General features: G+C 43.0%; 1 protein-coding gene across 4 annotated transcripts in view; it reads right to left on the bottom strand.

Annotated features, from left to right (window-relative positions):
- FUZ (fuzzy planar cell polarity protein) overlaps positions 1-26533 on the bottom strand; it is a 101364-nt gene that overhangs the window by 21788 nt on the left and 53043 nt on the right. For all 4 annotated transcript variants that reach the window (XM_056541998.1, XM_056541995.1, XM_056541996.1 and 1 more), the window contains exons 9-10: positions 24482-24561; positions 20866-20967 (exon numbers count right to left, since the gene is read on the bottom strand). In XM_056541998.1, coding sequence (XP_056397973.1) covers positions 20866-20967; positions 24482-24561 — 182 coding nt within the window. The remainder of the gene's footprint in view (positions 1-20865; positions 20968-24481; positions 24562-26533) is intronic.

Genomic DNA, 26533 nt, shown 5'->3' with positions numbered 1-26533 from the left:
TAACTGGCTTACCTTTGGGTCAGAGGGGGTTAATTATGCCCGTGCTACCGCCCCGCGAGATCAGCGGGACGGATGAAACGTTCTCCAGTGCTTGGTGCTGGCATGGAGATGGCATGTTAGCCGGGCCACACCCACCTAGACGGATAAGTCGTCAGACGCCGTTCTCCTCTGACATGTGTGCTAGCAGCCGGCTTGTACGCTTGGCTCCCCGCCATTGCAGGTTATACACACAGCGTCAGGATTTATACCAGCTAGACGCCATAACTGTGAGTAACTATCTCTTTTGCTTTACAGGTTCCCTACTCTTTACGGCAACTATATGTATACTGAGGACCATTGTTTCCTTGCAGGTTGCGTCCGGGTCCTGTCATCTATATGCTGTATAGAGTACTAGTGCATGACATCCAGCACGCTCTTCTCAGGGGTCGCTACTGTATCAGCTACCCCTGATGTTAATTACTATATGTAATGACTGTATTTCTTTATGCCTGTTAGCCCCTGATGAGGTCACATGTAACAATGTGCTGAAACGCGTTGGACAGAGCTAGTGATTCTAATTAATTATCCATTACCAGCATACAACTTAATTAGGCTTTTGCATCTGTGGGGCAATCTCTACATATGCAATTTTAACAGCCTTGTTTGTGTCTATCTTTAGTTACAGGGCTGACAACCTTGCCCTGTCACCTATTTATACATCACTTTGTTTAATCAGTGTGTTTTAATCTATACATTAAAAACTATGTTTTATTAGCACCTCAATATTTTCTCCCCCCTACTATTTTCCACTGTCAGATACAAAAACTTTGGATATATTGTAAAGCATGTATAACCAATAGGTTTTGCAATTGCTTTCATTAAAAAAAAAATCAGTATTTCATACTGAAAAAAAGTCAAAAAAACCCTGCTTGCTTGGACACATACTAGTCCTGCTGTGTCCATGAGTCATCACCTATGTCATGGACACACTTCCTTGATTGACAGCTGTGAGCGCAGGGATCACAACTAGAGGAAAAATCCTCCCACTGTCAGCTTGTGTCCCGCTACTGTCAGTGAGGACAAGCTGGGAATTGTCGTTTTACTAATGCTAGAGGAGATGTGAGCAGACAGCATACTGAGGGAGGGGGTGGAGACCTGCACAGTGAGGCCACACTCCCTCCCTATGAGAGGAATTCAGACTAGTGAGCTAAATTAAAAGTGTAATAAAAAAATAAATAAAGGCGCTAGACACATAATAATTAGATATACATGGTCAGGATTAGGTACTGAGTGATATATTAAAAAACATGTTTTTTTGTTGGATCCAATGAAAGACTAGAAGAGCGTTGCCTGATCTGATGAATCTTGATTCCAGCTGAGAAATTCAGAAGGCAGGATCAGAATTTTAATAGTAGTACAGCAAAATATCCTTAGGATGGCGCTGCTGATTCCAATGGTGGAGATAAACCGTAGCCAGAGATGTAGGTAATATAAAATACTGGACAGTTTATTTTTAAAAGTGCATAAAAAACAATAAAACAGGAAGATTACGCGTCTCGGGGGAGTCTTCCCCTTCATCAGATCAGTATGCCAGAGGTTACAAACATGCAAGTATATACAGAAGAAGATGGGTGCTCAAATTGTACAGGGAGGCGCTTAGCACAGGTGGGGCACATGTTGCATTATTAACCATGTCAACAAACATTACATTATATGGCAGATTTATCAGCATAGGAGAACATATGACAGTGTGTAAAATACATTAAATAATGCCTGTAGTGATATTAAATAACACCTGCCCGCCAGCAACATCTACATCCGGCGTCCAGATGTGTGCCGCGGGCTGGAAACTGCTAAGGTGGCGATCCCAGCAGAGCATGTGGCTGCTAGAGACGCATCATCCGGGGGCGGGTACCACGTGACCCGCTTTAACCAATGTCCAGTGAGGTAGTGTTGTCTATGTGTATGAGTGCTGCAAATGACGGTGCTTACCGAGGCTGTCAGACTAAATGAACAGGGGTGCTTGTGTGAACAGTAAACTGTAAGAAAATGAGAGCATGTAAGGGATGTTATGCTGTTGGATGTAGGAGCTATATGCGCCCCCACTGATGCTGACATCCAACAGCATCACATCCCTTACATGCTCTCATTTTCTTACAGTGACCACTCCTGCCTAAGCTGCGAACTAGGCTACTTCTGTTTTAGTGCTACTATCATGAATCCTTTAGTATCCTAAAGACTGCGACCTGTAGAGCCTCCCAGAAAGTCCACACCTCCTTCCAGGGGTTAAAAGATAAAAACATCGATATCTTACAACTTTAGTACTTGAACATAACAGTCTATTATGTATATCGTATAAGGAGGAACAGCACACAGACTGCTCATTGGCCCCACGCAAAGGTATTGACAGGACTATGGGGAAGATCCGGTTTAGGCTGGGTTCACATCACTTTTTTGCAATACGGTTTTCAATCCGTTTTTCTAAAGAAAACCGTATGGCAAAAAAACGTATGGAACAGTATGGGAAAAAGTAAAGCGCATACATTTTTTTTTTAACATGGACGTCAATGGGAAAGCACATGTATACGCACATGCGCATTTGCATCCTAAAGCCCCCACCCAAGACCCCTCCCATTAAAAATGGACAAAATTATCAAAAACGTATGTTTTATTTTTTATAAAAACGGACGGAACTGTATGCACTTTTAAAAACTGTATACTGTTTAAAAACGCATACGGTTTACTTTTTCCCATACTGTTCCATCCGTTTTTTTGCCATACGGTTTTCTTTAGAAAAACGGATTGAAAACAGTATGGCAAAAACGTGATGTGAACCCAGCCTTATGTGGGTTTCAACCTCCCAACCTCTTAATCCAAGGGATGATGACCTGCACTTTAATACTTATAAGATTGTTTACTTCCTGCAGAAAATCTAAGATCACAGGAATAACTGGAACCATATGGATGTTGACCTGTTTCCGCACAAACTTGAAAAATTCAATCCCCCTCTCAAATTCTAATATATATGTTCGTAGTCACTTTATTGTCAGCAGGATTTGGACTACACTACCATAAAGCCATTTTCTATTCCAGACCTGCTTTCAGGTTCCACGTTGTTAGATGAAGGTTAGGGATGGAAGAGAGACCCTGATATAGCAAGTTCTCCGGTGTGGAAGAACCTAATGGTCTGTCACAGATGGCTTTCTAAACCAAGTTAGGCTGGGTTCACACTACTTTTTTTCCCATACGGGAGCGCATACGGCAGGGGGAGCTGAAACCTTGCGCTCCCGTATGCCTTCGTATGCGCTCCCATATGTCATTCATTTCAAAGAGCCGGCCGGAGTGAAACGTTCGGTCCGGTCGGCTCATTTCCGCGCTGTATGCGCTTTTCCCCCGGACCTAAAACTGTGGTCAACCACGGTTTTAGGACCGGTTGTAAAAGCACATACAGCGCAAAAATGAGCCGACCGGACCGAACGTTTCACTCCGGCCGGCTCATTGAAATGAATGACATATGGGAGCGCATACGAAGGCATACGGGAGCGCGAGGTTTCAGCTCCCCCCTGCCGTATGCCAGATCCTTCTCCAGGGACAAAAGGAAGATATTTAAATTACCATACATCTTCTTAGGCAATATGCATAAAGAGGGAAAATGCATAACAATGGAGTTCCACCCCTTGATGGTTTATGGAGAAGTATTTTTAGCACTGGAGGCAAACAGATCAATGAAGTGTCCTCCCTTAGGGTGCATGCACACCACATCTTCAGGCTACAGCTGCCGCCTCCCATAGACTTGCATTGAGGGGGCGTGGCGTGACATCATGAGGGGGCGGGGCTATGATGTCACGAGCTCTCGATGCTGGCTCGAGCGTTCAGAACAGTTTGTTCCAAACGCTGAGCAGTGGAGTACCCCTTTAAGGTGCCAATTAGATCACTGGATCACCAATGACATATGCCAATGAGGAACTCTGATGCTTGTCATTATTGGCAGATGTCAGCTAGAGATAGCAGCTGGCACCCACCGGGTTTGGAACGGGCTCAGCTTTTGATCCCAATTCATACTTACCTGACACCCAGGCGCTGTACATTGGCATTAACTGGTTAAGAAAGGAAGGAATCATAGTGGACACACAGCCAGTATAAGTGTATGATAGCAGTAGGTCAGACCACCGGAACTCCCCACAATCTTCCTGCAGCTCCTGTTGGAAATGTGTGGCAGTAGAGGATGTGCACTGCTACTCCATTCATTGTTTATGGGGCTGCTGAAAATAACGGAGTACAGCCCTTAGCTGCCCTTAGCTACGTGGTTACAATATTAGAGCGAAAGGATGTTTATTGGGGGAAAACTGTACAATTAAAGGGAGGCGCTTTGCCTGGATACAAGATAAGATACAGTTGGACATGGAGGTTTACAGGTCCCATATGGCATCCAACAGCACATTTGCCCAAAGATATTGCAGCTTGGCCTGTAGATTCTCCACACTCATAGGACAAGGCCAAATCACCAAAAATTCTTGATTGGCCATAAATCTGGTGACCAGTGAGGCCAAGGAAGTGTTGCAATTTGGCAGAGACATTCCTGGGAAATCCTTGTTTTATGTGGACGAGCATTACCTTGCTAAAAATGCCAGTGGAAAGTTATGAGAGAAAACACATCTGGCACCAGGATGTCCTGCTAATATCGCTGAGCTGTGTCCCTCATATGCCTTCTTGGGGGGTGACTGACTGTGGTATGTGAGGGCTCCCCAGATCCTCATTACACAAACAATTGGAGCAGTTTGTCACTTCACAGCAAAGTGAAGAATGGAGCACTCACCACAAGGCCGCCATACTCAAAGTTGAGCGAAATCGGATCCCAAACAGATCGTGACTTTGTTGGTAGAGATGATAGAGCTACAGTCCAGGTTTCTCATTCATAACACCAAAGGGGACGGTGGCTGGATGTTAATGGCAGAACATGTAATGGGCACCGTGAAACCAAAACTCCTATTGTCATATGCCTGGAAATGGTCTGAGCAGAAACAGGTGCCACCTGTGTTTAGACGCTAAACAAGAAAACAGTGGGAGCTGCTGGAATTTATCAGCAAGTCAAATAATAGTCTCTTCTGGTGGTCTGTCTAGGCCATCTGGAGCAAGTTCGCTATGTGTGTGCACTCACATAACTACTGCTCCCAACACCACCTAACAGCTTAGTCAGAACAGCCAAGATGGCAGGCAATTCATCCAAAACACCTTTTTGCTTCTCTCAGTCCAACGACGCACGTCCTGGAAGTCATGTATAGCTGCGTCATGGAAGTCATGTTTAGTTGTCAATGATCTTGCACCAAGAGGTACATTACCCAAATGTTGTAGCCAGACCACATCTGTAATCATTTACATATCTACCTGATACATCACTGCATGCAGAGTTCTGCACAGTCAACATATGGGTACATTTTTTTCATAGAAGATTTCTTTTTCTGCTCTCCTTGCTAATTACAGTCATGGCCGTAAATGTTGGCACTCCTGAAAATTTTTCTAGAAAATCTCACAGAAAAGGATTGCAGTAACACATGTTTTGCTATACACGTTTATTCTCTTTGTGTGTATTGGAATTAAACAAAAAAAATGGAAGAAAAAAGGCAAATTGGACATAATGTCACACCAAACTCGAAAAATGGTCCAGACAAAATTATTGCCACCCTTAACTTAATATTTGGTTGCACACCCTTTGGAAAAAATAACTGAAATCAGTCGCTTCCTATAACCATCAATAAGCTTCTTACACCTCTCAGCCGGAATGTTGGACCACTCTTCCTTTGCAAACTGCTCCAGATCCCTCTTATTGGAAGGCGCCTTTTCTCAACAGCAATTTTAAGATCTCTCCACAGGTGTTCAAGGGGATTTAGATCTGGACTCATTGCTGCCACTTCAGAACTCTCCAGCTCTTTGTTGCCATCCATTTCTGGGGGCTTTTTGACGTATGTTTGGAGTCATTGTCCTGCTGGAAGACCCAAGATCTCGGATGCAAACCCAGCTTTCTGACACTGGGCTGTACAGTGCGACCCAAAATCCGTTAGTAATCCTCAGATTTCATGATGCCTTGCACACATTCAAGGCACCCAGTGCCAGAGGCAGCAAAGCAACCCCAAAAGATCATTGAACCTCCACCATATTTCACTGTAGGTACTGTGTTCTTTTCTTTGTAGGCCTTATTCCATTTTCAGTAAACAGTAGAATGATGTGCTTTACCAAAAAGCTCTATCTTGGTCTCATCTGTCCACAAGACGTTTTCCCAGAAGGATTTTGGCTTACTCAAGTATATTTTGGCAAAATGTAGTCTTGCTTTTTATGTCTCTGTGTCAGCAGTGGACTCCTCCTGGGTCTCCTGCCATGGCGCTTCATTTGATTTAAATGTCGAAGGATAGTTCGCGCTGACACCGATGCTCCCTGAGCCTGCAGGACAGCTTGAATATCTTTGGAACTTGTTTGGGGCTGCTTATCCACCATCCGGATTATCCTGCGCTGACACCTGTCTTTAATTTTTCTCTTCCGTCCATGCCCAGGGAGATTAGCTACAGTGCCATGGGTTGCAAACTTCTTTATAATGTTGCGCATTGTGGACAAAGGCAAATCTAGATCTCTGGAGATGGACTTGTAACCTTGAGATTGTTGATATTTTTCCACAATTTTGGTTCTCAAGTCTTCAGACAGTTCTCTTCTCCTCTTTCTGTTGTCCATGCTTAGTGTGGTACACACAGACACACAATGCAAAGACTAAGTGAACTTCTGTACTTTTTATCTGCTTTCATGTGTGATTTGTATATTGCCCAAACCTGTTACTTGCCCCAGGTGAGTTTAAAGGAGCATAACATGCTTGAAACAATCTTATTTTCCCAAAATTTTGAAAGGGTGCCAATAATCTTGTCCAGCCAATTTTTGGAGTTTGGTGTGATATTATGTCGAATTTGCTTTTTTTCCTACCTTTTTTGGTTTAGTTCCAGTACACACAAAGGGAATAAACATGTGTATAGCAAAACATGTGTTACTGCAATCCTTTTCTGTGAGAAACACTTAATTTTTAAGAAAAATTTCAGGGGTGCCAACATTTACGGCCATGACTGCATATAAAACAATGGTCTCCAAACGCAAAACTACAACTCCTAGCATGCACAGACAACCATTGCCTAGGAATTCGAGGGCCATAGTTTGGAGACCACTGCTATAGAATAAAAGAGTCTCTCTATAGGACAAAGTCTCCCCCAACCCAATCCTGAATGGGTGGGGTTCTATCTTTATGATAAAGTTTTTTATACTTTGGTGTTTTATAAAGGCTAAGAATAGTGAGTTCGCTATTTGTAATAAGAACTGTCTTGTCATAGATAAAGCCACTATGTCTTAAGTGTCTATATTGTCCCCAATTCAAAATATTATGGATACTGATACACATTGGTTGGTACACATATCAGGTAAGAAAAGACTGCAGGTGTGTGAAACACCCTATTACGAATTTCTTTGAAAGAATAAAGAAGCAATAGAAAATATAGAGTGTAGGGATTTCTTTGTAAACTAGTGATTCACTCCTTAGCAATTTACCATACCTAATCCATGTTAAATGACCAATTCCCAACACCTCAGCAATGCATAGACCTGGTGGGAAGGGAGTACTGCAATACTACTTTAGTAAGTTGGTAAGAAAAGGCACAAGAGGGACTGGAGTAACATTATTAAGATACAAGACAAGGTTATGTCTATCAGGTCTAGGATACTGCTGACCATATAGGGTTCAATGATTTGTGATGGTGGCACTGCTTCTATACGGCAACTGTAAATGATTATCAAAAGGAGAACAAACTTTAAATGTTTGACATTAAATGGGCATTGTCAGATTCCAAAATGTTTTATATGTTGTACATCTTGGCAAAAACATTCACATTTCTAATCCTGTCAGGCTGCAACATCATTTTTGTCCCAGCTGAAGCACAAGCTGGGACAAAGTCCAGGAAGTGAAGGCAGGACGAGAACTCCTCAGTGCTTACTCCTGTGCTGTCAGATTGCAGCATGAAAACAGAGAGGAGGGGGTTACAGAGCAGCCTGCAGTGATTGGATACCCAGCACAGGGAGAATGATGAGTCATACAGAGTGAGGACACACCCCCTCCAAAGCACAGAATGACAAACCAAAAGAGCAACAGAAAGAAAGAAAGGAAGAAAGAAAGTATAGGTGCTAGGCTCATAAAAATGATAAGTCCATAATCAGGATTAGGTAATGAGTATTGAGTAACATAACTTTATATGGGATATGACAGCTGTTCTTTAAGGATTTCCTATTGGCTGTAAATAAGCTCTGTTTACACTGTAGCATTAGTGTACGTACGTGAAGTAGAGAAAATTCAGCTCACCCCCTAAACCTAGAAGTCGTCTGGGTGCACGGAAACCACGGTGCAGTGGAAGCAGGATACGGACAAGGAGAAATCCAGTGCTAAAATCACAAACCTTATTATCTTCTTTTAAAAGTGCAGTACAGGCATGAACAAATGAAGCAGGGCTCAAACTTGATGTGTTTCATGGTGTCCCACTTTATCAAAAGCATACTGCCAGCATTATGCACAATGTTAAAAAAAGGTACGTCTACAGCTGATAGTAATCAGCCAGAAGCACACAATTAGAACAAAGGATAACACCGGTGCATCACTACTCAAGAAAGCCGGTAATTACTCACCGGTAATTCTGTTTCCTCGTAGTTACGACAGCACCACCAGAGAGATGGACTCCTCCCCCAGGGACAGGAAACCTAGATCATAAAAGGAAGCACAGCCCTACCTAGCGTCAGTGAATTACCGAGACCCATTAAGAGCCTTCATATTAAAATTAAATTTGAAATTGCTTCCTATTAAACATAGAATTACTAAATAACTGACACTATCACGTCAGGCTAACAACATACTATACAATAATAGTAGAAGAAAATAACACCTTTTCTCCTATCTAAAACATAACAATGTACAATCAATCACTCTCACCCGTGTAGGAAGAAACCTAGTGCACAGAAATAAAGAGGTGGGAAAGCTGTGGTGCTGTCGTGACTACGAGGAAACAGAATTACCGGTGAGTAATTATCGGCTTTCCACCCCGTCACGACAGCACCACCATAGAGAATACCAGAGTACCAGAATTAGGGTGGGACCACCGCCTGAAGGACTTTCCGTCCAAAAGAGAGAGAAGAAAAATCAGCCAAGTTAAGCCTGGAGTGCCGAAAAAAAGTGTGTGGCGACAACCAGGTGGCCGCTTTACAGATCTGTTCAATAGAAGCCCCTCGCCTTTCAGCCCAAGAGGGGGCTACAGCACTAGTGGATTGTGCTCTTAAATTATCTGGAGGAGAAAGCCCTACCGATAAATATGCAGAGGAAATAGCCTGACAGATCCATCTAGACAGGGAATCTTTTGCAGCTTTGTTTCCCTTGCTAGGCCAAACTGAACAAAAAGATCTGACTTCCTAAAGTCCCTTGTTCTATCGATGTACTCTAACACACACCTCCTGACATCTAGATTATGAAAGGACCTTTCTGTATCATTAGATGGATTGGCACAAAAGGAGGGGAGAACAATCTCCTGAGACATATGGAAGGCAGATACCCCCTTTGGTAGAAAGGCAGGATCTGGGCTAATTACAATTCTGTCATCCAGGATCTTTGTATATGGTTCCTTAAAAGATAAAGCTGCTAGCTCTCCTACCCGTCTGGCTGTTGTAATGGCCACTAAGAAGACCGTCTTCTGAGTCAGGACCGACAAAGGAAACCCTGACAAAGGCTCAAACGGCTGCCTACTTAAAGCATTAAGAACTACTGAAAGGTCCCAAGCAGGAGTCTTAACACTTGTTGATAACTGCAACCTGTTAACTGATCTAAAAAATCTCCTAATCCACAGGTGATCAGCAATCTACTGGCTGAAGAGGGCTCCTAAGGCAGACACCTGAAATTTTAGAGTGTCTGCTCTCAAACCTTTCTCAAGGCCCTTCTGAAGAAAGTACAGGATAACTGCGATGTTAGGTTTGTTAAAGTCTATATTGGCAAGGCCTACTACCTCCAAAAACTTCCTCCGAATCCTGAAGTAGATCTTATTTGTCACCGGCTTCCTGCTAGTCTGAAGGGTGTCAATTAAAGCATCTGTAAGGCCCTTAGATCTTAGAACTAGCCTCTCAAAAACCAGGCTGTCAGGTGCAGGCTTAAGACCTCCGGATGTAGTAGCGGACCATGCATTAGAAGATCCGGTATTTCTGGAAGGACCCAAGGGTCTAAAACTGACATGGTCCTGAGGCAGGAGAACCATGCCCTCCGAGGCCAGAAGGGGGCGATCAGAATCACTCTCATCCGGTCCTCCCTGATCTTCTTGATGACCCTAGGTATGAGCACAAGCTGGGGAAAAGCATAAGACAACTCCCACATCCACTTATGGGACAAGGCATCTACCCCCTAAAGGTCTGTCAGACGGGGACAGGGAGAGAAAATTTTTAACTTGCCTGTTTTGTCTGGTTGCAAATAAATCCACCTGAGGAGTGCTCCATAGATCTGAGATCTTCCGAAAGACTGCTGGGTTCAACTGCCACTCTCCCTGACGAACCTGATGCCTGCTCAAGAAGTCTGCCCTGACATTTAGCTCTCCCTTGAAATGGATAGCTGAAATTTAATTTACTTGATTTTCGGCCAGCGACAGGATCTGAAAAGATGACATCATTAAACTATCACTTCTAGTTGTACCCTGCCTATTAATTATGGATACTGCAGTAGTGTTATCTGAAAGGATCCTAACATCCTGGTCTTTAATAGAGGATACTAAGGCTTGTAAGGCTCAAAGAATGGCTAACAGTTCTTTGTAGTTAGAAGAAGTGCACCTAACCGACATGTCCCAGGAACCCGGAAGGTCTCTATCCCCCACATGGGCTCCCTACCCCCAGGGACTAGCATCCGTAGTAACTACCAAGGGTGAATGAACCTTCCAATCTAACCCCCTCTCTAGGTTAGAATCTAACAACCACCACCCTAGAGAAGCAATTACTGACTGGGGTAGAAGTTTTGGGACTCATCCCACTTGTCCAAAATTTCTAACTGCAGGGACCTGGAATGGAATTGAGCCCAGGGTACCCCAGAGATGGCCAAAGTAAACAACCCCAATAAGGACATCCCCTTTCTAATAGTAATCCTTGGAGACTTACAAACCTCTGTAACTAAAGACTTAAGTTTAACAATTTTCTGGGCAAGTAAAAAAGATTTTGAAGTGTGGAATCTAACAAAATTCCCCAAAACACCCTTTGTTGCATTGGGGAAGGAGACGACTTTTCCCAGTTCACCAACCAACCAAGTTTATAGAGAACTTTACAAGTGTAATCTAGGAAACACTGTACCTTTTCCCTTGTCTCGGCAACCAAAAGGAAGTAGTCCAGATAAGGGACAAAGATCCCTTCCCCCTCTTTGATGTGGGCCGCCATTTCTGAGACAGTTTTGGTAAAGACCCTCGGGGCCACTGCAATCCCAAACGGGAGGGCTCGAAACTGAAAATGCATAAGATGAGAGTCCATGTAAACCGCCAGTCTTAGGTATTTCTGGTAGTCCTGGTGAATGGAAACATGCAGGTAAGCGTCCATCAAATCTAGTGAAGCCATGTAACAGTCCTTTAAGAGAAGATTGATTGTTGACTTGATAGTCTCCATCTTTAACCTCTTGTATACTAAGAACCGGTTCAGAGGTTTTAGGTTTATAATTAGCCTGTAGGATCCGTTTGGCTTTTTTATTAGAAAGAGGTAGGAGTAAAACCCCTGACCTAACTTTTCCTGAGGTACTGGAACTAAAGCCCCTTTCTGAACCAGAGATCTTATTTCTCTCTCTAGAGAGGACTGGCCTGCTTGCCCTGACTGACAGTTTGTGATGAGGAATCGAGTGGACGGCAGGCTGGAAAACTCTAAACGCAGTCTGTACTTTATAGTGACCCGGACCCAAGAACTTCCAGCTATCTTTTCCCACTCTGGAAAAATTCTAGCAGCCTGCTGCCCACTCGAGGGACCCCATCACTGGGGATTTGGTTTTTTGGACGTGGACTGAGGCTGATTAAAGAGAAGTCCACTGCCTCTTTTAGAGAATCTCCAACTGGAAGACTGGTCTCTACCCTTGTTTTGGTACCCCCCTCCCCTACCCCTAGAACAAAAGGGCTGGGTTTTTTTGAGGTCTGGGAAAAAGGGAAACCCTTCTTTCTGTCCCCTGCCGTATCTAAAAGATCTGACAGGACTGATCCAAACAAAAGCTCCCCCTCACAAGGTATTGCACATAGTTTGGATTTACAATTACTGTCTCCAGTCCAATTCTTAATCCACAATGCTCTTCTGGCTGAATTAACCAGGGCCCCCGACCTAGCAGACAGTCTCAAAGCATCCGCAGAGGCATCCCCCAGAAAGGCAGCCGCCTTCCTAATGGCTGGTAAGGAAGCTAATAGATCCTCCTTGGGGGCATCATTCTGAATGTCAGCTGACAACTGGTCTAACCACACTATAAGGGAGCGGGCTACCGAGGTACCAGCCACATAAGGTTTTAAGGTAGCCACAGCTGTCTCCCAGGCTCTCTTAAGGAATCCCTCCGTCTTTCTGTCCATTGGGTCCTTAAGCGAACCTAAGCCCCCAAAGGGCAAAGCCCCTTTCTTGGTCACTTTAGCAATGGCAACCTCTATTTTGGGTACTTTATCCCAGAATTTAGAGTCCTCTGGGTCAAAGGGATATTTTCTTTTTTTAATCACCCTTGGTATAAATTATTTTTTATCTGGGCACTCCTATTCCCTGGAAATTAGCTAAGAGATAGTTTTATGGACCGGAAAACAATTCAGGAGATCTAGAAATTAGGGATCTAATAAGGTACCTGCACATAGCGCATTCCCTGTTCTTACTCTTTTTAGAAGCTTTCCTAGGCACAACACCCTAATAAAAAGCCAAACTAACATTAGAAAAAAAGGGCATACAACTTTAAACAAGTTTAACACTCACCCCTCAGCCAGTAAATACCGTAGATAGAAGTTTGGGAGAATCCATGCCATCCTGCTTGGAAAGATCCCCAGAATAACTCATCTTCAGAGATGAACCCCCTCCTTGAAGTCTGCAGCACAGCTTGAATGTCTATCCAGCATGAACACAGGAGGCAGAGTGAAAGAAAAGGAACTCCTTTTAAACCTCCTGCTCTGTAGTCACGTGACCCGGCACCTGACGTCACCGCCGTCCCGGACTTCCTCCTCCCAGCAGCCAACAACACGGGGAACCCGCCAGCAACACCGGAGCCCGTGACCCTGCCCCAGCCATACCGGCCACTCATGTGCGAACAAAAAACAAGCGCAACTATGTGCAAACTGTTGTTCGCCACGGCCAAAAAGGGAATACAGCAGCCGTGGTGCACACTAGTAGCAGGGATGGAGGGGGTCGGTGCGAAATTTGAAAAAAATCTCAGCTGGGGACACGCTAGAGAGCTCCCAACCAGGAGCTATTGGAGGCACTACTAACCCTGCAACCACAGGGACGCGACTTCTAGGCCTCCTCACTGTCACCACACACCCATCAGAGACAAGGAAACTCCTGTCCCGGGGGGAAAAGTCCATCTCTCTGGTGGTGCTGTTGTGACGGGGTGGAAATCAAAGGGTTAACATTAACCCCTACAATGATCACAACATTACATAATAAAGAAGAAAAAACTGAAGACAAACAACTCAAGTATGGATATAAAATACATGAGGTCTTATGGTATATATAATCACGTTTAAGGTGTTTTTGTTTAAACAATATCAAGTTAGGTTAGCAAGTAGAACTTAAATCACATATAAAAAAAAGGGAAAACGCAAGTGTGTCAGTGTGAACTGGGTTCAAAAACTATTTTTATCTTGTTTTTTTTTTTTGTTTTTCTTTTTGTCTTTCTCGTTTTTTTTCTCACTATTTCGGCACATAGAAAGAATGGGTTCAGTGGATTAAAATTTATATTCAATATGTGAGGATTAAATCAGCTCTGACGCGTCATTTCAGAGAGTGTCATGGAGGTGTCGCTACAAGTTTGGAAATACAGGGTATTGAAAAAGTTTTTCTGCCCAAAAGGGGAGATGATTTCCACAGAAAACTTTTGAATAGAGAGAGTTTTTGGATTTTTGTTTTCGGGAGCAGACAGCCAGATGGCCTTAATTTACTTCATGATTTAATCTGCACATATTGAATATGAATTTAAATCCACTGAACCCATTCTTTCTATGTGCCGAAATATTGAGAAATAAAACGAGAAAGAAAAAAAGAAAACAAAATAAAAATTGTTTTTGAACCCAGTTCATACTGACGCACTTGCGTTTTCCCTTTTTTCATATGTGATTTCAGTTCTACTTGCTAACCTAACTTGGTACTGTCTATACACCTTAGACGTGATTATATATACCCTGAGACCTCATGTATTTTATATCCATACTTGAGTTGTTTTTCATTTTTTTCTTCTTCTTTATTATGTAATGTTGTGATCATTGTAGGGGTTAATGTTAATCCGGTGTTATCCTTTGTTCTAACTGAGTGTTTCCGGCTGATTACTATCAGCTGTAGACGTACTCTATTTTAACATTGTGCATAATGCTGGCAGTATGCTTTTGATAAAGTGGGACACCACGAAACGCGTCAAGCTTGAGCCCTGCTTCATTTGTACATGCCTGTACTGCACTTTTAAAAGAAGATAATAAAGTTTGTAATTTTACTCCACCTGTCAAGTGCTGGATTTCTCCTTGTCCGTATTAGTGTACGTATAGTTGAAACCAGATGTTTGCATACACTATATAAAAAAAGACACATATGCTTTTCCTCACTATCTGACATGAAATCAGAATAAACCTTACTCGTTTTAGGATTACCAAAATTTTTTATATTTACCAAATGCCAGAATAATAAGAGCATTTTTTTTATTTCCTGCAAAGTCAAAAGTTTACAGACATTTCATTAGTATTTGATAGCATTGCCCTAAACTGTATGACTTTGGTCAATTGTTTTGGATATCCTTTTTTGGATATCCACAAGCTTTTTACAATAGGTGGTAGGAATTTTGGCCCATTCCTCCTGATAAAACTGGTGCGCCTGAGCCATGTTTGTAGGTCGCCTTGCTCGCACCTGCCTTTTCAGCTTTGCTCATAAATTTTCAATAGGTTTGAGATCAGGGCTTTGTGATGGCCACTCCAAAATACTGACTTTGTTATCCTTAAAGGGGTACTCTGGTGAAAAACATCTTATCCTCTATCCGAATGATAGGGGATAATATGTCTGATCTCCGCCGCTGGGGACCCCCGCAATCATCCATGAACAGAACGCACTCCGCTCAGTATCAGATGACTGGCGACGTATGTACTAGCCTTCACGCCCCCTCCCACAGACATGAATGGAGGGGGCGTGGTGAGACATCATGAACAAGTAAGCTCCAAGCTTCCGTGTTCTGGATACCGCTGATGTCAGCTCAGAGATCGCAGGGTCCCCAGCAGCAAGACCCCCTTGATCAGACATCTTATCCCCTATCCTTTGGATAGGGGATAAGATTTTTTTTGCCGGAGTACCCCTTTAAGTCACTTTGTAACCAGTGGGCAGTATGCTTCAGGTCATTGTCCATTTGGAAGACCCAATTCCTCACAAGCTATAACTTCCTGGCTGAAGTCTAGTGTAGTAATCCTAGTGTATGTAAACTTTTGACTTTGCAGAAAGTATTAAAAATGCCTTAGAAAATTCTCTCTCTCTCTCATTATTCTGGCATTTAGCAACTATAAATAATTATGGTAATCCTAATTGACCAAAAACGGGTAAGGTTTATTCTGATTTCATGTCAGATAGTGCGAAAAACATGCCTGTGTGTCTTTTTACATAGTGTATGTAAACTTCTGGTTTCAACTGTAGTTAGGCTAAGTTTCCACAAAAAAGCGCCAAAACGGCACCCATCGTGTCTTTTCATTGAAAAAACCATGCGGACAGATGTTAGCCGTAAATCAATGAGAAATCGCAAAATTCTTTTTATACTTTGCGTTTTTCAGTTTGGTGTTTTTATAACCCTTTTGGCATTTTTTCACTCTTTTTGGGCGTTTTTCAGCTTCTTGGCGGTTTTGCAAAGTCACAGCATGTTGAGCATATGGTGTTTTTTTTCCCTGAATTTGTGGCATTTTTCTCCCAAAGAAGTCTATGGGGGTAAAAAAAAAAAAAACGACTTGTGGGGTTTAACTTAGGCATTTTTGCAGGCGGTTTTTATTCTTTTTTGGACTTTAGCGATCCAAAAAAGTGATTGAGATATCTTTTTTAATGACATTTCGTAGGGTACCATTAAAAAAAAAATAATAAAATAGATACAGTAGTGATGGAAAAAATTGTATTTAACAAAATTTGTGTGTGTGTTTTTCACTTTTTGTTTTTTTAAATTTTTTAGGTAGTACTACTACTCCCAGCATGGACCACACTATTCCATGATGGGAGTAGTAGTACATGTACTAATTGACAAATCTCCCCGGGCTCCTTTGCAATCCTTCTGTATAATGTATAGATGTGGCCGGCCGCTCTTCTATGGTCCCTTGCACTGCCGTATTTATACACCTATTTGTTATTTCCTGCAGAGAGTTGTGATTGGCCAGATGGTTCCAGCCAATCACAACTCTCTGTGGGAAATATGAATAGGTGTATATATACGTCAGTGCAGGGGACCATAGAAGAGCGGCCAGCCGCATCTATACATTATACAGGAGGATCGCAACGGGTGTCAGGAGCTACACCAGCTGCGATCTGTCTATTAGTGCATGCTCCATGTTAGGAGCAGTAGTACCTGCAGTTAAGGACAGATCACAGCGGGTGTCACTCCTGACGCTCCAATCGTCCTTCATGCTTCATCCCTGAGATGCGCAGCGGCTTTCTCCTGCTCTCGCATCTCTGCTCTGTACTCTGGCCGGCCACTCGCCATTCATATTTCCCGCTGAGAGCTGTGATTGGCTGCCACCATCCGGCCAATCACCACGGAAAATATGAATAAGTGATGTTCTATTCACATCACTGGCCAGAGTATAGTGCAGAGATGCAAGCGCTATATAGAGCCGCTCCGCATCTCTGCTATATTAAGGACAATCACATCGGGTGTCAGGAGTGACACCAGGGGCGATCTGTCTATTAGTACAGGAACTACTACTCCCATCATGAAACCACAAGGAGTAGTACTGCCACCAAAAAAATATTTTTTTTAAAAGCGAAACACACACACACACTACATTTTTATTATTGTCGGCTACATTTTTAGTTCCCTGTCTGCCCACATAAATTTATCTTTGTTTAAAAATTAAAGGGGTTATCCACCATAAGGTGATTTTAGTATGTACCTGGCAGACAGTAATGGACATGCTTAGGAAGGATCTGCACTTGTCTTGGGGCTAAATGGCTATGTTGTGAGATTACCATAACACTGTGGCTAGCTGTTTGTGAACTTGTATTTCCTGTTTGACTTTTCTTTTTTTGCCTACAAATCCCACAACTCAATCTTCCTGCCTGCCACACATCAGCTATCCCACCCATTGAAACATAAATGAGCTGCCTCCATTCAAAAGACCTGTGGTTTTCAATCAGGGTGCCTACAGCAGTTGCAGATTGATCCCTCTCCCACCTCGCTCCCCCCATTGAAGCAGACAGGCTCCCTGTCATCAGCTGACTAGCGAGTCATGTCTCGGCCGCATTGCAAGCTGGGAAAAATCTGAGACAACAGTCATTTTTTATGCTGGTATAAAATAAATAATATTGGAGTGAAAATCACAGAAGAATTGTGAGAAAACCATCACACACAGGTACAGAAACTATATTATGAACTACACTAACTTAACAGCCCCGCAGCATATAGTCAAATAAAAAAAAAAAAAATCCAGGAATACCCCTTTAATTAAAATTTCATCATAAAAAATATAAATTTGGTTAAATACATTTTTTCCTTCACTATTACATCCTTTTTTAATTTTTTTGGTACCCAACAAATTTTTGAAAAAACTTCAAAAAGGGGCAAAAAATAAAATTCCACTCAAAGGCAAAAAAACGCAAGAAAAAATTCCCCCCAAAAAAGCCAAACACAGCAAAATGCTGTGGCGTTTTTTGTGGCGTTTTTTTTGGGCCACAAAAAATACAAGTGGAAACTTAGCCTTATAAGGATTAGTACCATTCAGGTCAGTGTAAGTATCTTATCTTTACATCTAGGTGAATGGATATGGACAGGTAAACACTGTCTCCTCGACAACTGGTTTAATTACAACGTTTTAACCCTTAATCTGACCCACCTTAGTGGTGATGACAAGTTACAATAGCGCCATGCATTCTAATAAGATTACAACACTTCATGCATCGGTTTCCAGGATTGTGTTACATAGAGAGGAGACGTGTGTTCTGAGGGTGCACGAATATCACAGAACAGTGTCTAGGCTCATGTTACAGAACCTGGAAGAATACAATGGTACATCACTGAAGAATAAAGGGAGGCAACACATGATACTCTATAGGTCTCAGACAAGAATCAGATGTCACTGAACTGAAAGGCGTTCCGGTTAACAAGGCATGAAGTTATTACCGGACACCTTTATTCCACGTCTACTGTTAATGGCCTTTATTTACTAAAGCAGAGGAGGTGCCAATTGTGCCCACTGGGCTTGTAGCTGAGAACAATAGGTCTACAGTAGATTTGTTTTCTAAGAATATTCAGGACTGAAACCAATGAAACATAAACTTCCTATTGCACCATCATTTCTAGTAAGCTGTGGAGGTTGGATTAGAATAATTATTGTTTTTATAGCAACTGCTTATTCACACAAACTCTAATAGCAACCTATTCACCTTTAAAAAGGTGGCACAAAAATCTGAGTAATAGGCAGAAGCAAAGCCTTGTTGTGAAAGAGTTTTCCCACAAAAAAGTAGTGATGGCATATTGGAAGTCTGACAGTCCTCCAGGATATGCATTACAGCCCTGTTCACTAAATTCACTAAATAAAGTTGTGTTGTGGTTCCCTGAATAGTGGGTGGACGGTACAAGCTCAGTTATCAAGATTGTCCCATTTAGCAATTTGCTATCCCTTCTACCCCCTCCCCCCTTAAATGTTGAACAGGGGCCCATGTGCTCATAGGATATACCAAAAATCTCTGATTTGGAGATAGGTGTTGGGCTCGTATATGTCACCGTCACCCTGGCCCTATGCGCCCACCGGTTGTAGCCGGGAAGCTGAAAACAGATGAACAGGCTATTTAATGCAGTTTTTGTTCTTTTCTTAGAGGTTAATGGGAGCTGCATAAAGAGAGTGTAGCATTGCAAGCTATACTGACTATGTAACTGGGTGAATATTCCTGTAAAGCCTCCTGTGGCAGTGCAAGTGACGCTAATGACAACCATACTTACCTGGTCCCATTCAGTGCTGTGGTTCTCCGGTTATCTTCTTTTGTATCTTCCTTTTAGGGGCTGACTTGGAGCATGGGCGAATATTCCTGATGTCACCGCTCCTGCTTCTCTGCTGGGTCCCGCTGATAACAAACAGCAGGGGTGATGTCACAAAGCTCCACCCAGGCTCCAAGTCATCCCTGGAACAGAAGATACAAAAGATAGCGGGAGAATCACAGCATGGAACGGGACCAGGTAAGTATGGTTGTCATCAGAGTCAGCTGCACTACCTGTCTGTACCAACAGGTTAGTGCAGGTTAAACTGATGACAGATTTCCTTTAAGCTGAAGACCAGCATAATAGAAGACTCAATTCTACAGACATACTGCCTGACAATCACATATATTAAGGGGGCCATACACTATCAATAGCTGTTGGACTAAAATTTCCGCCATACAATTTAGATAGTCGGACAACTTTTTTTTATCTAAAGTATATGGGCAGCTTAACACTTTAGCTGACAGGCAGTGTGCTCCTAGGCATCAGGCTGTCACATGTAACAAGTAGGTAATTGGAAAGCTATGTCAATCACTATCATTGCTTTATAGCCAAGCCTTATTTTATTGCTAATATATGTCAGATATAATTAAAGTTATAATTTTACATTGACTATTCTATACGGCATCTCTATATTACAAAGCACCTGTCAGGCTACGAAGCTGTGGTAGCTGAGTCATCCTTCATGAGTATATAGCCTATGTATTCTTTTCCATCAATGAGGCATGAACTTAGCTTAAATTTACAATGTGTAAATGATGTCTCTAGCTCTAAGGAAACTAGGTGGACGGATAAATATTAGCTGAGCCCACAAAATATCTAAGGCCTGAAACAAGCATTTCATCTACTAATGTGAACAGGGGGCTGAACGAGTGGAAAAGACTGAAAATATAGGAAGTGGTAGGTTGCAATTACTGGTACTATAGATGGTGTAACACGTCTCATAATCTGACATCTCAGTCATCTCGGCTGTGCTGTATTATCAGGATATTATTCTTAAAGGAAGAAGACGACTCCGCGGCACTGGAATGTGATGCAATAAAAGGGTTCTTTAATGCGGCATAGCAGTAACAGAGGTGTATTCAAACAGCCGACAAGCGCAGGTTTCGCGTCAAAAGACGCTTTCTCGAGGCATGCCTCGAGAAAGCGTCTTTTGACGCGAAACCTGCGCTTGTCGGCTGTTTGAATACACTTCTGTTACTGCTATGCCGCATTAAAGAACCCTTTTATTGCATCACATTCCAGTGCCGCGGAGTCTTCTTCTTCCTTTAAGAATATTAGCTGCTGCTGTTTTCCGCTGAGCACGGGATTGCTGGATCCGGTCTCGGTTCATCCTCTACACATAGGTACTATGTGAGCTGGTGCGGGAACAAACCCTCCCTTTCTGCGCTTATCAGGATATTACGGTGCGTCTGTATGTAGGCAAGCTATGTTTAGTCAGGACTTACTGTTTTTTCCATCAACGCTGTCAGGGTTAAAGTAACGAGAAAGGGCAAGTGTACAAAAAGAGCGAAGGGCTGCTCTGCGTTGCTCCAAGGTAAACTTCAGCTCTGGTAAGATATAAGCAAAAAAAGGATTAGTATAGTCTGAAAGATATACAGAGTCAATATAGAAGTCCAGAAACAAGAATAAACCCGTAAATACAGTACATGTGGTACAGCTACCACACATACAGTTCTGCTGTTAGGAACATGTAGAATGACTGGAGAGGTAATGTTTCTTCTCAAGGAGAACAACAAAAGGCATGTGCAGACTTGAAAGTCATTCACGCGCCACTCTGAAATTTGGAAAAAACTTTAGGCAAAGTAGTTCTCTTCCAAAAAAGGAGCTTGATCTCTGGTGCCACTTTTTGGAGTTAGCATCCCTGCAAGTCAATGCCTAACCCCTTTAAGAAGCCTTAAAACATGAATGAGAATTTTAAAAGACCATGACGTCACGGCCCATCCCCTTAATGCAAGTCTATGGCAGGGGGCGTGACAACCGCCACGCCCCCTCCCATAGACTTGTATTGAAAGGCGCGGGCCATGACATCACGAGGGGCGGAGCCGTGACGTAACGATGCTCCGGCCCCTGTATTGCCCATCATTATGTGCAGAGCGAACTCGTCAGTGCTGTAATGATAGCTGGGTGCCGCAGCGGGGATCCCGGGGCTCCCCAGCAGCGGGACCAAGGCGATCCGACATCTTAATCCCCATTCCTTTGGATAGGGGATAAGATGTCTAGGGGCGTAGTACCCCTTTAAGGTGTTAAAGTAGGGGTGTGGCTTGGAACTTACTTAGGAAAGCCCAGCAGAAGGAGCGCTGTTGGCACTAACTACCAGCAAGATCACCACATCTCCCCTAGGATCGGCACATCTGAAGCCGGACAGTGTGTAATGCTTGCTGCAATTTCTCACACTGGCTCATAGTTTATAAGGGGGCCGAGGCCGGTTTAGTGTACAGGGAGTGAGGTTTATTTCATTATTATTATTAGCATAGAGATTTTAATTTTAGATTACTTAAGTTCACAAATTTATTAAACAAAAAAATTCAGATAATAAAATTTTTACAAAAACTATATATTTTATATATATCTATCTATATCTATCTATCTATCTATCTATCTATCTATATAATATTCCAAGAAATAATAGGGCGGCACTCCAGCGATCCAAAGTAGAAAAATGGCTTTATTCACACAAAATGTGAAGCAACGTTTTGAACTACTCAATTAGGTCTTTTTGAAGCAAGAATTATTCTACTTGGGACGTGTTGGTCAAGTCTTGCATAGGACTGAGCACCCGCCGGGATCCTGGGATTTGAATCCCACACAGTGCCACTCTCATATTTATATATATATATAACGTCCCAAATTTCCATTTCGGTGCATCCCTAATAATTTTGTCAGTCCCTGCCTCCTAAAATGATATCACAGCAATGAAGTTCTTCAGGACATATTTTGTGCTTATAACACACTAAGATATATGACAAATAATGTGTGCAGTGCATGCCGCCAATTGTTTAAATGCGAATTGGTGTCACAGTTTACACTGAGTTGCGACATATTTCGTTTTTTCTTTTCTTTTGCAGTGGGTTTAAAAATAAGTGACCTGTTATTTAAAGCTTGGGAATACACAAGCTAGCATGGATGTAGCAGAGTGCACCAACCAGTAAGCACCACAATCAAAACCCATCTTTCCACGGATCCTTGGGGATGGATATTTATCAGAAATGTTGGAGACAGATTAGCCCCATTGACATAAAAAAATTGCTGTCCAAAGTGTCAAAATACATTGCAGAAATCTTGGCCTACCCGCAAGCAAAAAATATAAGAGAGTAAACACACCCTAAACGCATGGCAAAATTTTTGAGCGGAATTCTGCGGAAATATTTCCGATGATGCACTGTGCACACAAAGGAATTTCTCAATCCCGAATTCAGCGTTCGTAGGAATATTGAACCAATGTTCCTGTGGATTCCACTTGGAAATGCATTGCCCTCTATGAAGACAGCGCATGCCTAAGCGGTCCTAGTGCCGCCCAATCAAGCAAATGTGTGGAATGTCCGCCCGTATTGGGGCAGACATTTCTTTTATTTTGGGACGTGTGAACGTGGCCCAAGACTGAAAAACTCTACTCATTGACAAACTCAGCTGGACTAAATCTGAGCATGTACATATGCAAAAAAGACAAAACACAAAGCAACAGGTAAGAGTAGAAACACAAAGGTGCTTAAGTAAACCTGATGTGACAATTTGGTGCCATGCCAGGCACACAAAGGCTGGCACTACCCATCTGCCATGCCCTAGAGCTCAAGCTGTACTATGCCAAAATTCGTTTGTACCTGTTGTATCTCTGCACATGTATAATGGTAAGTACATTACTGTCAATGTCAGCAATGATGGGTTATAAGTGTAACATAACCTAACACACCTTACCTAATGGCATGATCCTTGGAACATGTTTTAGTGAGTAATAAAACATTGTTCTATGACTTTATATATTCTCACTGTGCTCTTCACATCAAAAGGAGGTCAACCATTAATACGTCAAATGTAGAAAGATAAATGAAGCACTCACCGGGCACTTAAGCAGAGATCTTCAAGCTTTATTGCTGAAATTCAGCTGAATAAGTCTTGTGCGGGGGAGCAGACAGGAGCGGTGGTGTTGGTGGTGAATAGGCAACGGACCGTATCGCGTGGCGTCGCGCTTCGACAGGCCCCCTAGGGCCTGATGAAGCACGACGCTGCGCGATACGGTCCGTTGCCTATCCAGCCCCCATGCCACCGCTCCTGTAAGCTCCCCCGGACAAGACGTATCCAGCTGAATTTCTGCAATAAAGCTTGAAGATCTCTGCTTAAGTGCCCGGTGAGTGCTTTGTTTATCTTTCTACATTTGAAGAATTTCTACCTGCATTATTTTCTACACGTGAGCACCGCATACAGGGTTAAGCGCTCAGAGATACACAGCTGCCGTAGACTACAGTGGGTTCTATATGGTGCAGTTACAGCTACAAAACCATTAAAACAGATACATAATTATCCCCAGATTATATACACACAAAATATATGTATACACTGGCTGCGAAATACAGATTGGACAGCTGTTCCCAGCTTACTAAATAGTGTCTGTAGGACCTACTGTGGATAACACTCACTACTAGGTCAACATTCTTCAGTATACAGGCACAGTGTGGTTACACAGCAAATATATAAAAGTGTCTCTCTGAAGAATCGTAGGAATCCTTTTTGTGCCTTCTGTTATTTTCCAGACCCCTCTTTATAGTTTCCAGGACAGGAAGGAGGTGTAGTATATATCATTGTCAGCCATATTTGCTTAAGATTGAATTGATCTAACAGAACTGTGTGGCTTTAGGCATCCTAAACAGAGGCATAAATGAAGCCAACTAATACAGGTAGTCAATAAGGCGGTGTAGTCCAAGTTTAAACTAAATCAGCGTTTCCCAACCAGCTATCCAGACATGCTGGGAGTTTTGCTGGAGGCATCCTGGTTGGGAAAAGCTGGTCTAAATATTAGACAGTATAGTAAAGCTACCCCTTTAGGTCTATTCCATGGCATATGCTCACCAGTTCTTTCCATCTCTTCCATGGGATGAACCTGCACAGAGTATAACCTTTTATTCAGATCCCGGTTAACTAGCAAGAGTCTAGAAGAGGAAGGACATAAGTGAGAAAATATATTTTTGAGAGAAATCACAAAAGCCAAATATATTCCCAACTACAGTACTCTGGGTGCAACGTGCATTCCTAGCCGTTGTCAGGGTAGGGCCACACATAGCGCATCTGCAGCTTATTTGATGCTGCAGATGCGCTAATGACAATCCCTAGAGTGTGCCTCCTGTTTTGCCCGTGTGTCCGCTATGAGTAGACACACACACTGGTATCTGCAAGTCACACGCGCATGCACAGTTTACTTACCTTGTGGCCACTCCCAATGCTCCCTGTGCTAGGCCGAGAGGTCTGCGTATAAACTGCGCATGCATGAGACTTGCAGATCCCTGTGTGTCTGCTCGTATTGGTGGATTGCTGCTACGAGTACCCCATAATTTTAAGTGCTGCGGAATCTGTAGGCGCTATATAAATAAATAAATACGAGTAGACACACGAGCACAGCAGAAGGCTCACTCTAGGGATGGTCATCAATGCATCCGCAGCATCAAACATGCTGCTGATGCTCTACGTGTGACCCTACCCCTTAAAGGGAATTTGTCAGCTGTAGATCATGCTCCAACTCAAGTGGCAAAGAGGTGGTGCTGAGCAGCAGCATGCACATCTTCTCCCTCCTATCCATCCTGTCTTTTTTTTATTCACATACAGGGCTTGTCTTTCAGTGCCGAGCCGTGAATGTCACTTAAGCAGGGAGGGGTGGTGGAGGGAGGAGAAGTGTATGCTGCGGTTCAGTACTGCCTCTTGGCCACTTCAGCTTTGAGCATGATCTACAGCTGACAGATTCCTTTCAAAAAGTAACTCACAAATAGAGAAACAGAAACATGGCCGCACAGCCACAACTTGTAGCATGATATAATTGTTATTCAGCATAATTTCAAAAACTAACAGGTTGTTTGTGTACTTTTTGATCAAAACGTGCAAGCCCCCTCACTATGTCAAGGCCAGCTGATGTGAGCGGGTCCCTTTACTAACAATGGTATAGTGCTGGACAGCCATTGTTACTGTGGTGTTTTGTCTGTGGGGTGGGGTGGCCCAGAGCTGGGGGATTGGTCAGGCAGCAGAAAGGCTGGTGCTGTGCCAGTGTTCGTTTAGGGACCCTTTGAATTTATGCTGAGAAGCAACTAGATCATAGTACAAGTTGTGGTTGTGTGGCCATGTACCATTTTCTCCATTTGTAAGTTCCCTTTAAAATGGTAAACTTTTCTTTACCTCCAACTACATCTAATATGAAGTCAGGCAACTTTAAAGTGGAAAATCCATAAAAAAATGTTTTAATGAAGACTCGGGAATCATTTCAAACCCATGTTGATCCAGATGGAAAATGTAGAATATAAAGTTCCAGCAACTTAGGAGAGCCCAAAAAATGTAATAGGGCTTTTTTAGTATGCATGTGGTAATAGGGAACAGATGAGATGCAACCTCATGGTAATTGAGCATATACCTGTAATTCATGTATTTTTATCATCTACTAACACAATAAGGATGGGTCATAAAACATGACTTTGTGTACACAAGCAGATCCGGTAGAGGCATATGATCACAGCGTAATACTTATCATTCATTAGTTTATACAGCTCGGTGCTGCTGTATTCTGCCAATTTGGGCATAACTAAAGCTGCCGGACCCCTCGCGATTAGACATCTTATCCTCTATCCTTTGGATGGGGGATGAGATGTCTAGGGGCGGAGTACCCCTTTAAGACAAATTAAAGGACATCTGCAGCGGAAAAAACGTATCCCCTATCCACAGGATAGGGGATAAGTGTTTGATCATGGGGGGTCCGAACGCTGGGACCCCCCGCAATCTCCTGCACGGGGCCATGGCACGGGCCTACACGCCTCTTCCATGTAACTATGGGAGAGGAAGGGAGGCAGCGTTCGTGCCTCCCCGCCTCTCCCAGAGAACTGTATGGGGACGGGGCAAGGAGGGGGCATAACAGTTGACCTCTCA

The sequence above is a fragment of the Hyla sarda genome, chromosome 10, assembly GCF_029499605.1.
Source record: "Hyla sarda isolate aHylSar1 chromosome 10, aHylSar1.hap1, whole genome shotgun sequence".
Lineage (NCBI taxonomy): Eukaryota > Metazoa > Chordata > Amphibia > Anura > Hylidae > Hyla > Hyla sarda.
This window is presented reverse-complemented; position numbering and strand designations above follow the sequence as displayed.